We start from the raw sequence: 13,330 nt of genomic DNA, 5'->3' as shown, positions 1-13,330 counted from the left end.
TGGTCACCCTGAGAGACGCTACGCCGCACGATATCGCATCGCAGCAATTCGCATCGCAATTTTCTGCGTTGCGAATTCGCATCGCGTCGCATCGCAGTTTTGTGTTCGAGCCCTTACTTAGTACGTTAATAAAAATGTAGAGGACAAAAAAATATATAATTTAATAGTATTATGTTGTTTCAAGATGTATGAAACATATGTTTTTATTTGTTGGATACATTAAAATATAGTTTATAATCTATGTGGTTTCTTAATCTGTAATTTATATTCAATAGAATGGATTCACTCAGTTGACAGCTGACTTGACAAGATAAAAGACAAGGCAGTGAATTGATTTTTTTGCAAAAATGGTACGTTTTATTGAATTTCTCGAAATTACAAATTTGTGATTAAGTTAATTGAAATCTACAATGTGTAATGTCGTTGCAGTCGTTGGCGGACAAGATTACTATGCTTATGTCGCGGTCGGGCCCCGACAATGCCCAAAAAGACGACATCCCCTGGTGGATGCGCTTCGCAGGACGGGCCCTGGGCACTGTTGGCGGTTTCAGTACGTATATAACATCTGTTACATATTCAGTAATTGCACGCATTGAACCACGGACACGGAATAACAATGCGAAAAGATTACTATTATCTTATCATCGCGGGTTAACAAACAACAACTTAAATGGACAATTTTTGTATAATTGATCGTTAATAAACTTATAAGTAATTAACATTAAACGCCCACAAGATGTTCTCCTTTAAACATACTGCTTATATATTTACTACTGTACAATGTACAATTGGTAAAATAGTTATACATAATACATATGTGCCTTATTTCTTGGGAAATACTATTCTACATAAGGAAATAATAAAAAATAGTATTTTCGCTTTCCCCTAGTTTCATGTATGACTCAACATATTCTAAGTATTGTACTCTTAACAAACAGGGTTTTAATTTGTACAGTTACTGAATTTACCAATATTTAATTATTATAAATTAATTTAATCTCCAATTATCCCATAAAACTCTGATTATACAAGAAAACCCAGATATAAGATGAGGTCAAACTTTTTATGCTGTGCTTAAGTAAGGAAAAATCTGTTTACATTACTATAAACTACCTTTTGTTGTCTAGCTATTCATAATTCAATCATTATTGATGTTTAGTTATGCAGAAAAGGTTAAACAGTTAAATACTGTCACAAGAAAAAATATTATTTTCTAATAGTTCTGTTTCTTTTTACTCAGGAAGAGATGGATTAGTAAACATTTTTTTTTAATATTGGGTTGATTAGTGTATCTTAGTATCACAGATAGATATGGATTCAAATCTTAATCCTGATAAGTATATATTATGATCCTGCATAACATAGGACAAGCAAGCAAAATTCTGATATTCCTGCTAGATTCACTAGTGAACATTTCACAGGGTTGATCACTTAATGTTGTGTAAGGTACAACTCAGGTGTGGCCAATGTAACCTATGTGTTTTGGTTTGAATAGTAATATGGTATGGTAAAGTACAGATTTGAGATGAGGCATCTCATCTTCATCATCATTGCCTGCATGTGTGGTGGACTAAAGTAGAACTAATATGTCATTTAGGGTTCGTTATAGATCGCTTTTGGGAAGCTGTTATTTATTTTAATTATGCCATTTATAACCATCTTCCCTTAGGTAAACTAAATTTCTTTTACAATATGTATTTCATAAAAGTATCTTCTGGTGAATCAAATGGTAAGAGAGACTTACTTACATAGTGCATGTGCTTACTTATATACCTGATTATAGATTTTTTACCTTCATAAGACACAATGGACTGAATGTCAATTTTAAATACATGAAATCATTTTATTATAAATAAAAATCATTATGATCTGCTTTATAAGCAGTTGCTGTTTTATAAGCTGTTGTGTAAGCAAATATAGTTGATGTCCTCTGCAAAAACTAAACGATGATGGTACCATGTGGGTGGAAATAGCCTACACCTACATCAATGCGAACTAAATTTAGACCAATTTGTTTCCATACAAATATCCAGCTTAGCTGAATCAGTCTAATAGCTACCTAAAAGTACAGTAAATTTTAGTTTCACAATTCTGTACAGAACGAACCTGTAATTCAAAGGATTCAAATTTTTATTGCGCATGCATACATGCATGCATTTACATAATTATGGTGTTACAAATAAGATAATTGGACATGCACCCTGCTACGGCATTGCAATGTAATAACTACATATTGACTTAGGTTTATCTTAACTAAGTATTGCCATAGTTTATATAATTTGAAAAATACATCATTTTAGTCTATCTATCTTTTTGTCTCTTTGTCTGTTTGTTTGGTTAATATTATCTTGTATTTTTACCTAATGAAACTCTATGCAAAGAAAATCAGAAATGAATTTCTGAAACAATGAGTTCATTAAAATATTGTTATCATTGATTTGTTTGTATGTGATAAAAATGTTTGCATTAATGCAGTAGGTTTTTTATTACAGTTGATTGAATTGTCCTTGTTGGTAGGTACGGTCGTAATTTACAAGGTAATGTTGTAATGCAAACAATTAAAATAAATTAATATGCACCAACACCTGTTTTTCAAAAATCAATCTATGCAATTTCTGTCAAACAAAGTCCAAAATGTGACAATTTAGACGAAGGTGAAGATTATGTTAGAACAAGATGTTAGTAAAAAATGTGTCTTCTAAAAATCTTTCATATCATCTATATAAAAAATGATGGTTTGTCTATTCTTTAATTTATGCTTTAAGACTTAGTTTAAATTATAGTAACATTGCTATACAATTTTATACAACTGTATGTTTGATTGTACAGGCTGTTTTAGAAGCATCTTTCGTAAAAAAATAGGTTGTATTACTCCTGCATTTTGTTTTAGAATTTATACTCAAAAATCTGTACCTGCACTAAATATCTACTTTTTTCGCACCTTAATTGTTCGTTGCACAAATTTCCAGTCGCGATAATCCTCGGGCTGTTCAATTGCACGGGGATTATAGTGCTGAGTGTGAGCAGCCTTATCGCGGGCATATGGCAGATGCTGGCCGGGTTCGTGTTACTCGTGTGTGAGGCGCCCTGCTGCTGCTTCTTCGTGGACTACGTGCAGACGCTCTCGGACAAGATGGAGACCAGACCGTATTGGAACAAGGCTGCTCTGTACATCGCGTAAGTGCATGGATGGTTATTACACATTCTTAAATTCACTTATCTACATTAGTGTAGCAAGGTTTAATATGATTCAGTTGTAGGAGTGATTGGTGAGTGGAATCCATTTGGTTCTTTTAGTATCTTCTAGAGTCAGGACTCTGATTTAGGCGATTGGTATATTTAAAATAGGAAAACTAAACATTGCCTTAAAAGCTGGTAATGTGTTGGACACTGATATATCTATAGATAAAGATCCATTTTAATATCTATAGATTAAGCCATAATGAGTCGCTATTGGACATCTATGACATGAAGCTGGAGATTTATCTTAATTGAATTGTCGAAATTGATAAAAAAGTACCTAGAGCACGCGAATGTAATTTTATGCGTTGATTACATATATAAATGTTCATTTTATATGTTTTTTATAATATTGGCCTATTAAATCATACCACACCCTTGAAAGGGTTCTACCGCCATGTGTTACATAACGTTAAAATAAACAGGTAACTTACAACTTTTAGGTAAAATGACATAATAAGAAATATATTTGCAGGCTGGCTCTCCCCCCGTTCTTCCTGTGTTTCCTGAGCCTGAGCACGTGGTTCGGCAGCGGCCTGATCTTCGCCACCGGCATCGTGTACGGCATGATGGCGCTCGGCAAAAAGTAAGTCATGAATGCACTTAACACGCTCGTATTAGCTTTATTTGTATATGTGTATGTGAATATGGTGGTGGGTGTAGCAAAATAATTGTGACATTATATATTTTAAAAATTACATTTTTTTAAATTAATGTGGGTATAGATAATATAGTAAGTAAACATTTGAATTTTAATTTAATGCAGTATTAAATAAATACTTGTTTACGCATATACATACGTATATAATATAATAATGGGGAAATGAAAATACTTTGAAAAATAGCTTTTACATCATCATCATCATCATCATCATCATCAACCCATTACTGTCCCACTGCTGGGCACGGGTCTCCTCTCAGAATGAGAAGGATTAGGCCATAGTCCACCGCGCTGGCCAAGTGCGTATTGGTAGACTTCACATACCCTTAAGATTTTTTTTTTTTTTTTTTTTATAAATCTCTCAGGTATGCAGGTTTCCTCACGATGTTTTTCTTTCACCGTTTAAGCAAGTGATAATTAATTTCTAATACGCACATTAATTTGAAAATCAGAGGTGCGTGCCCTGGGATTTGAACCTCGGACCCCTCGATCGAGAGGCCGCGTTTCTTAACCACTAGGCTATCACTGCTGTTAAGCTTTTACATGGGGGCATTATTACAAAATTTACTCATTGATAATAATATGTAGCTTTTTTTGTGTGTCTGGTTTGGTTTGGTTTCTACTAATATTTAACATATTTGGTAGTATATAACAATGTAATATACTTACATCATTATATTGTAGTGTTTTATAAATATATGTTTAATTTTTAATATACTTATATATGTTTGTTTAATCTGGGTGTGGTTTATATAATTATAACATATTAATATGTATATGTATTATGTATAACTAACCCATTGTGGCGTGTGTGGCCGTGTGCCCGCGTAGGGGCTCTCGCGACGACATGGCGGCCATGGCGGCGGGCGGCAGCACCCCGCCGGGCGCTCCGCTGGCGGCCTCGCAGGACCACAGCGTCACGCTCATGGAGGACCCTGACGTGTGGCGCCCTAACTAAAGGCAATGCGCCCTTGGCACTGATATGCTCGCATGCGTTTCACACGCTTGCTATATTTTTTTTTCATTTTTTTGTAGTTGGCTGTTGTTTTTTCTTTGGTTCGCCATTTCTAGGCATTGTCTCATAATCTGCTATTTAGCTGTTTTTGTTTCGGCACTTCCAGGTATTAGATGGATTCTGCTATTCAATTTATTTGCAGTCTATAATTTGTAATGAAGCATTTTATCGTTTACTATATGTGCAGTGTTTCGGCTATGACAATTCCAATTCATCAACGCACATTTTTATTATTTCAATCGGTTTTACATTTATAGTGTTTAAGTATAAATGTATATTATAAGTTTCGCCACTCAAGTAGGCTTTTGATCATACATTGTATTAGCCCACGTGCACAGCCGCATGTTATCTACACGTCACTGAGGAAAATGCTGTACAATGACTCATATTTTTATGTAATAGCTGTTACACTATATGAGGGTAATATTGGAAAGGAAAGTTATATAGCCATGTCATGCTCATAAGATAGATAAATTTAACGACATCTCATATATCGAAATCCTTTGATCCGTTTGGTCTGTAGTCTGTAGGGCACATCAAACATTTAATAAACATAGGCCATAGTCTTGTCAAAATGACTTAAGTTTATAGGTTGACGTTTCTTATAGAACTTATGTGATAAATTCAAGTTATGCTTCAGTACAAGAGAATATAAATTATTAATTAACTTGAGATTTCATAAATCATATATCATCTAAGTTAGATAGTCGCTTGTGACAGGCAGCATAACACAATCCGAGCTGCCTTAAATATCATAAAAGTGTCCATGAGCTCTAAAACATGACAGGGTAATTTTTGCGTCGTTTCATTTCTACAACACCTTCCGAAGCGGGGATAGATTGTTGACATTTAATAATAACTCTCTGTTAATCAATTTTATATTAATAAGTGTTTATATTTGTAGAGGTTCGATCGAGGACATGCGCACGTCGGCGGCGAACCTCGAGGCGGGTGTGGGCGCGCCCACCGCCGCCCCGCGCGCCACGCTCGTCGCCAACGAGCAGCCCGTCAGCTTCACCGGCGTGCCGCTGCCCAAGTGACCCCAACTGTGAGACCGTTACTAATCTATAGCTGCGCTTGAGAAGGTCTCTATGTGTTCTTGATTTGTGTAAGATTACTTTTTTTATGAGTGAATGATGTTTTTTTGTCGAATTTTTGTAGATTTGGAAGAAAAAATATTTTTTTTGATTTTAAAATTAATAAATTAGTATTCATAAAGTGATGGTAGGTTAATCCACAATCAATATGTTAAGCACTTGTTGTGTAGTATTGATGATGGATTAACTTGTGTGGTTAGCTAAAATTAATTCCAGGTTATTGGTCTATGAACTACCAGATTAACCAGTACGACCCAATCAATCGTGAATAATTGTTCTGGATTTGTCTTAATTAAAACAAATATTTAGTCATGAATTTGCAAGAATTTACATTTTACTTGTAATGTGAAATTCTAGTGTGTGTAAATTTTAGGTAAATTTTAAATAAAAAATACGTAACTCATTTTATAAAAATGTGAAAAATAAAAATGTTAAAATCAAATCGAATTACACATAGAGATTTTTGTAAGCGCAGCTACTAATAATCCTCCCCCTTTTTCGTTGTAAATGTTATTATACTATATTTTACAATCTATATATAAATAGGCAAAGACAAAACTGTTATTTCTCTTTCATATGTCAACCGAATTTTCTTTTTTTATTGACAAACTTAAGTGATGTCAATTTTTTAAGTGGTTGAAAATCGAACACTAGTATATATGAATCAGTGATTTATGTAATAATCGGTGAAGTGTCAATATTTCCAGTCACTCAATCTTCAATACATGTGACACCCTTCCCTTTTTGCTCAAATATTATCCGACAAGTCAGTTTGATCTCCCCCACATGTTGGCTTGGATAATATAATTATGTTCATGTTCAGTGAACAATAAACTTGTACTCTATACATTCTGTTGAAATGTTTTTATCGATTGGTCAGTGACAATAATGTCAAATGAAAACGAACCTCCTTAATCATACGAACATAATGGTGTTTGATATTGAATGTCATGTCCCTATATTAAAATAAATGTTAAGGGGACAGACCATATAATATATATGAAACTTTACAGAAATGCAATGTTTAGGTACTCGTCGAATACAGACGAATAGGCACGAATGTAATGTAATCGGTCAATTTGTTTCTTGCCACAAATACTCAAATGTTTTCGACGCGGTATCGGCTTTTTATTATCACAGGATTATGCGACAGTATTTGTGCGCATAATAGCATACTCGTCAATGTTCGACAAGTTCGCGATAACCTAAACGAGGCATTAAAATTTATGATTAAGGAGGTGCGACTTAAATTTTAAAATTAAATATGAGGTGTGGAGGTTATTTATTTTTAATCAACAATATAACTTTTGATAGGTAAAACATATCTGGCAGGCTTAACGTTAATTTGAAATGGTTCCATTTTAGTGATTTTTTTATTATTTAACATTTTTATATAATAATATGATGTGACATAATTATGTTTAATATAAAGCCTAGAATAATATTATGTTTATGTATAGTGAAATTTTATCAAGGCATCATGTTGCTTATTTTTTACACCGTTTGTCTCTTAAGAGCGTCATCTTATGTATGCTTTGGAAAAATATAATCAAAATATTTCAGTGGCCTTCCATCTATTGTTTGTCAACCAAGTTTTTTTTGTTATGTAATGGAAAATGTATATTACGTTAACTTGGTGGGTAACTTAATAGAGGCGATAAAAGCAAGTGACTAAGCAACAGTAAGCCTTGATAAAATATCTTTTTGAATGTTAGCGCGTTTAATATAATTTTGACGGTCTTATATTTAGCATTGAGGATACTAATATGAGCAACTTTTAATTATTCGTTTATGTAAAATATTTTAATAATAGTCAACATTTTTTAAAACTTTTTAGTAATAATAAGCTATCCGTTCGACTCAATGTTGCCAACTATTAAATCTAGTGTCCTCCAAATCTATGCGTAAAATATAACAGTGCTTCATCATATTATCGTTTTAGGTAGAGAAATATGCTACGTACGTCATTGGCCTACTAACTGATAGATTTTGGGTCTGTGCTAAAAATGTCCGAACTAAAAGTTTTTGATTGGCCTATGCAACGCATCAAATATCCTTCGTATTAAAATAATTACGTTTAAAAAGTAAAAACAGACTTATGAGCAGTCGACCACCAAATTCCAACCGAACGTACGCAACGCACGTGTAAACTACACGAGACGTTTCAGTGTGGTATATTATTTGTTATGAAGAAATGAAATTACGGAAGTGTTGCCAGACAACCTCATATTTTGACACAATACAAATAATAAATAATTTATTTCGGGAATGTAGCACTAGACCCGACATCTATTTGTTTAGTAAGTCAATGTATTAAGAATATATTATTTCGCTGATTATGTTAGTCATTTAGTTAAGTTATATAAATACTAATAATGAAATGTTAATGCATGTAAGCTTGTTACCGTAACATTAGGAAAACTGAGGCTATACACAACATTTTGAACTTTTATATTTTGAATAACTGTTGTTTGGTTATACCCTTGTCCCTCACTGCCATCATATCACTGCTATCATAATTTCCATTATCATTGTCAAAATTTCTAAAAATACCTAAAACGGACCAATCTTATTGGCTAAACTAGTCATAAAGTTTAGGCGAAGATGTCACAAATATTATTCACATTGCACTTGAAATTCTATCTTTGAAATTCGATTTATAAATAAAAGAAAACAATAAAATCATCTTACGTTGTAATAAAAATATATTATATAACTGTTATTCAAAAAGTATCCTAAAGAGCCTAACCTAACCTAACCTAAGGCGTACTGATATTAACTGTCAATCCTTGTTCTATCCACACTATTATATCATTAGTTAGTCCAATTAGCAATTTTTATATTCCTTCCCATTGTTTAAGGCTACTATTTATTCCTTTGTGATATTCATTTGCATTATTATGCCTATATATTGTAATGTTTAATTCATTTGTTAGTTAGTCTAAGCGTAGTATATTAGGTAATATATATATACACATTCATCGGAAAAAATAAATATAAATGGGGACATTTATATCGATATAAGTATATCGAAATATCAACTTTTTGCCACGAAAATGTTATCGTATTGTGGCGACTTACGGCGACTCGTCATGAGATGGCATTACATATTTCTGAATCACGCTATCGAAGTTTTCCCAACGGAGACTGTCGGAGCACGGCCGCTCCCCGGGAATGATCACCTAGCCCGCAGAGAGATTTCCCTTTGGAAAAAAATAATAATGATGAGTCGAAACATTTCTTAAAATTATCAATCGAATTGGTGTGTTGAGGTATGCTGTAAACCTGTTATCAGGAGAGCAGCAACCAGCGTTGGAATATAAATGGGTAGATACCAAAATATCAATTCAAATAATATTCTTGTTAATATTCGTCTTGGTATTGGCCAGTTAAAATATTAAATAAAGTCAATCATGTTGTCTATGGTTGACGTATTATTGAGATTGTTATCTATGCTTCGTATTTTTTAATGTTAGGCCTAAAACTAAATGTTAACGTTGAAATGTATTGAATGGTTTCAAAGCTTGTCTATGCCAGAAGATTATATAATCATGCCCAATTTTATCAAAACTGAGTGCTAAATTTATGCTTTGAGCTAAGAATAGCTCATTTTAATATCCATAATACATTAATTTCCGATTATATGTAAGTCTGTATGTTAGGTGTGATGTAGATCAAATTTAATATTTCATCGCATATCATGTGCATTCCAAATTGAACTGATTTTTCTTTTTGATCTTTGTAAAACTATATCTTGATTGTCTTCTTTCTATTTTTATTATTTTTCTAAGTAATTGACCAAATTACTAAACGTGGTCTTGTTTGATATTGCGGTAAATTTCTGCAGACGAACTGTAAAGTTCTGATCCTAAATAACTATGCGATCTTAACATATTTATAATATATTTTTTACTGTTTATTTAGTAACAAAAATTTAAATACTAAAACATGAGAAAGAAAGGTTTTAAATTTATGTTCTATATTCTTCCAATTTATTTTCTTTCTTTCAAATTATATTAGTATAAAATTAACAGATATATTGCGTACTGTAGCGGTTGATTGTTCGTAGATGTAAAGTAAAATATAGCACACATGTAGAAGTTTTTACAGTTTTGCTCACGAGACAGTATTTTAAATAAAAAAAAACGAAATTAAATATATACCTGAATGATATCTTCATCGCAACATATCTATGAATACGTATACATAAATACATATTAAACTTGTTTGTCTTTGCATGGTACGTTAGACTGATTTATTTGAGTTTAGTGTTTAGTAATTTGACTGTTTATTTATTCCGTATTTTTATGTGTTTGGGTAAATTAATTGGATTTTTATTCATTTTTAACAACGATATTTGTTATAAATATAAATTGGTTATAAAAAAAAACGCTCATTTTTTCGTATTATAATGTATTATATTAGCAGTTTCGTAGCTAGGGTGTTCGGTCTTAGCAGGATTTGAACTTTGAGATCCCGAGATTTTTCTTTGGGAAAGGAATATTCTAATCAATAAAGTTTGAAAATTGAACGAACTTTTTTTGGGGAAATATTGCACAGATAAAAAAGGTAAGATTCAAAATTTGGTCGAGAAATTGCTCCCTCGAAGGTTGCGCCCTCGCTACGATGCTGTGTTACGGTATATTTACCTACTGACGTTACAAAAATAATATATAATGGACGATATTGATACAGCTTTCAGTCATATCATAGAGTATAAACGGTGCACTAACCTATAGAGAATTATTCCAAATAGAATTGCATTTTATTCATTAATGTCACTGTTATGTACTGTATTGATGTACTTGTAATATATGTAGAAGGAAGGCAATGTTGAGTATTATCGCATTAAGGTAGACCCTAGTCTTTAGACATTATATTTTAGGTTTAAATATTTGCTCACACTGTTTCAGGACAAATGTATAGCCAGATAGACTGCTATTGCATAATAAAATGTAATTATTACATAACTCTATAAGATGTTGGACCCTTGTGGATTGTTTTAATGTTGCTGATTTCGGACCTAATGCGTGCCGGACTGCAGTTAATGCTTTTGTACTCAGGATGAAAATTAATTTTATCGGCAGCAAAATAATATGTTCTGACGATTGTCTAAAGTAAAATAGCCTGTAACAGAAAATATATATCTCAACTGTAACTTAACATAATTTTGACAGATTCATGTATTCGAAATAACTCTGGACATAGAGGCTAAGGAGACGTCATTGGTGGAACATTGTTTATTGTAATTTAATTATTGCTTTTATATAAAATATGCAGTCTATTTGGACTAAGTGGTTTGTGAAAACAGCCAATAAATGAATTATATTGTGGCTGGCCGTGCCCGACGCAGGCCAGTTGCCAAAAAATATAACTTTATATCAAAATGATTCTACTACTGTTATTTTGATTGGTGTATGACTATTACGTGCTTCCCAATTTTAACATTATTATCGCAGTCTATTCTGAACACAGTCGTAATCAAAATGTTCAATGATTATATTTCTTTGTATTCCATTTATGACCATAATTTGTATATAAAGTACGCTGTTATTGAACTTATTATATTTCTCATATTGTTAGTGCTAAGAAATTGTCTTCATTATGCGAAAAATAGTTGTGTGTTAGGTATGTTGTAATGGGTTTGAGACGAAACTATAACTACCCACCTGTTATTGAAGGTAGTTGTAGAAAACAGGGACAGTGCAACTCGTGGATAACAATTTGATTAGATTTGTTTTCATGACTAAAACATTGTATTGACATACGGTACAGTATATGCCGCTGTCGCATTTTTGAAAATTATTCTACGCGATTCACGCCTCCTTCATAATTATATGTGTCCAAACTTTTGGATTACTATTCTTATGAATGTCAAGTCTCAAACCTGTTATTCTGTCTTTATGATATGCTTTATATTGTAATGATTGTCGCTGGCAGCTTTATCCATCACTAGTTAGGTAGCCTTCCTTCCATACGCCATTTCATGAGATCATCAATAGATATATTATCTTGAGTTTATTATTATTAGGTAAATGAATTTATTGAATTATTGATATAATTGTAATGCTTTATTATGAGTAAAAAACCCCTTCCGAAAGGTAGTTCGATGCAAAGGAATGAATAAAGAGATAACGATGTAAAAGCAATTTTTTTGGTTAGTTTTTTGTATAATATATGAATTATAGTCAATGTTAACAGAATACAAACAACATTGTAAAAAAAAATCAACGACATGTCCTTATGAAAGAAGACTAATGAATTATTAGAAATGTTTTTGAAACCTATTGAAATTCTTACTAGTGAATCCTGCTTAGAATGATATTGATAAGTAATAAATTCTCCGAACATTCGAAACATTGTTAATAAAATTGTCAATTTTAACATTCTAACCATTGTATTATGCAAATAGCTTTTGCAAAATTTGATCTGACCTTGTGAAGAATTTTACAATATCATTTGTAAATTACCTTAGAATGTTATTGACTATTGTAATATTATTTGACCTGTCTGTTGCATAGTTAAATATAAATATATTTGCACACTGCATTTTTCGATTTCATGATAAACTTAAAATTGAATGAAATATTTTAAGAAATTATATCAAGATATCAAATAGTTAAAGATGAACATATTGTTATAAATATATTAAAATTCGCAATTTAAAAGAGACCCTTTATAAATATATAGTAATGAATTGTTTATGCATATGAAGAAATAGTATTTATGATTGATTTGTATATTGATACCATTAATAATTTGCAAGTTTATCATGTATGAGTAAGTATATATAGTTGTAGAGTAAGCGGTTATAGCATTGTTTCGTCGATTAATGTTACTGTTTAGGAAGATATATCTGTAATAAATGTGTGTATATTGAACTTGTGTTTCATTTTGTGTTGTGTTAGTAGAATCTGGCAGATAGGATGTACGCCGAAACTTGCGCGAGTATACAGAGCGGTTTCCCGCATCTGCTGTGGGGTATCCGTGATAAGTAGCGATGGCGCCTGATTAGGAGCTCACCATGTGTGAACATATTATTTTGTACATGAACATATAACATATTATTTTTCAAAACACAAAGTAGCAAATAAAATTAAAAACTTTCCCATTCTTTGAATAAGTATTGCATAAATTTAGATATTTTGGAACTAATATAAAGACACTAATAACTTTAGTATAGAAGAAAATAAAAGATTCTTTAACAGGCAAGAGGCTTCTATTACAAGAACTTGCTGCTCATGTTATGTTGGTTTATTCATGTAAATGTAACTGTTGTTAAAAAACAGTAATTAAAAACTGATAGTCATAATGAAA

General features: G+C 32.1%; 1 protein-coding gene across 2 annotated transcripts; it reads left to right on the top strand.

Annotated features, from left to right (window-relative positions):
* The first annotated feature begins 283 nt into the window (after positions 1–283).
* fwe (calcium channel flower) lies at positions 284–12,894 on the top strand. 2 transcript variants are annotated; one of them, XM_073081182.1, is made up of 5 exons: positions 284–350; positions 430–550; positions 2,970–3,177; positions 3,716–3,826; positions 5,821–12,894. In XM_073081182.1, exons 1-5 carry the CDS (start codon positions 348–350, stop codon positions 5,954–5,956), a joined length of 579 nt encoding a protein of 192 aa, XP_072937283.1. In that variant the 5' UTR covers positions 284–347; the 3' UTR covers positions 5,957–12,894. The 2 variants fall into 2 exon arrangements, with proteins under 2 accessions (XP_072937283.1, XP_072937285.1); XM_073081184.1 differs by lacking the exon at positions 5,821–12,894 and adding an exon at positions 4,733–4,859.
* The last annotated feature ends 436 nt before the right edge of the window (positions 12,895–13,330 follow it).

Source organism: Epargyreus clarus, unplaced genomic scaffold (assembly GCF_041222505.1).
Source record: "Epargyreus clarus isolate Ecla_fem2 unplaced genomic scaffold, WU_Ecla_fem_2.2 ptg000015l, whole genome shotgun sequence".
Taxonomy (NCBI): Eukaryota; Metazoa; Arthropoda; class Insecta; order Lepidoptera; family Hesperiidae; genus Epargyreus; species Epargyreus clarus.
Note: the sequence above shows the minus strand (reverse complement) of the source record. Positions and strands in the feature narration are given on the sequence as shown.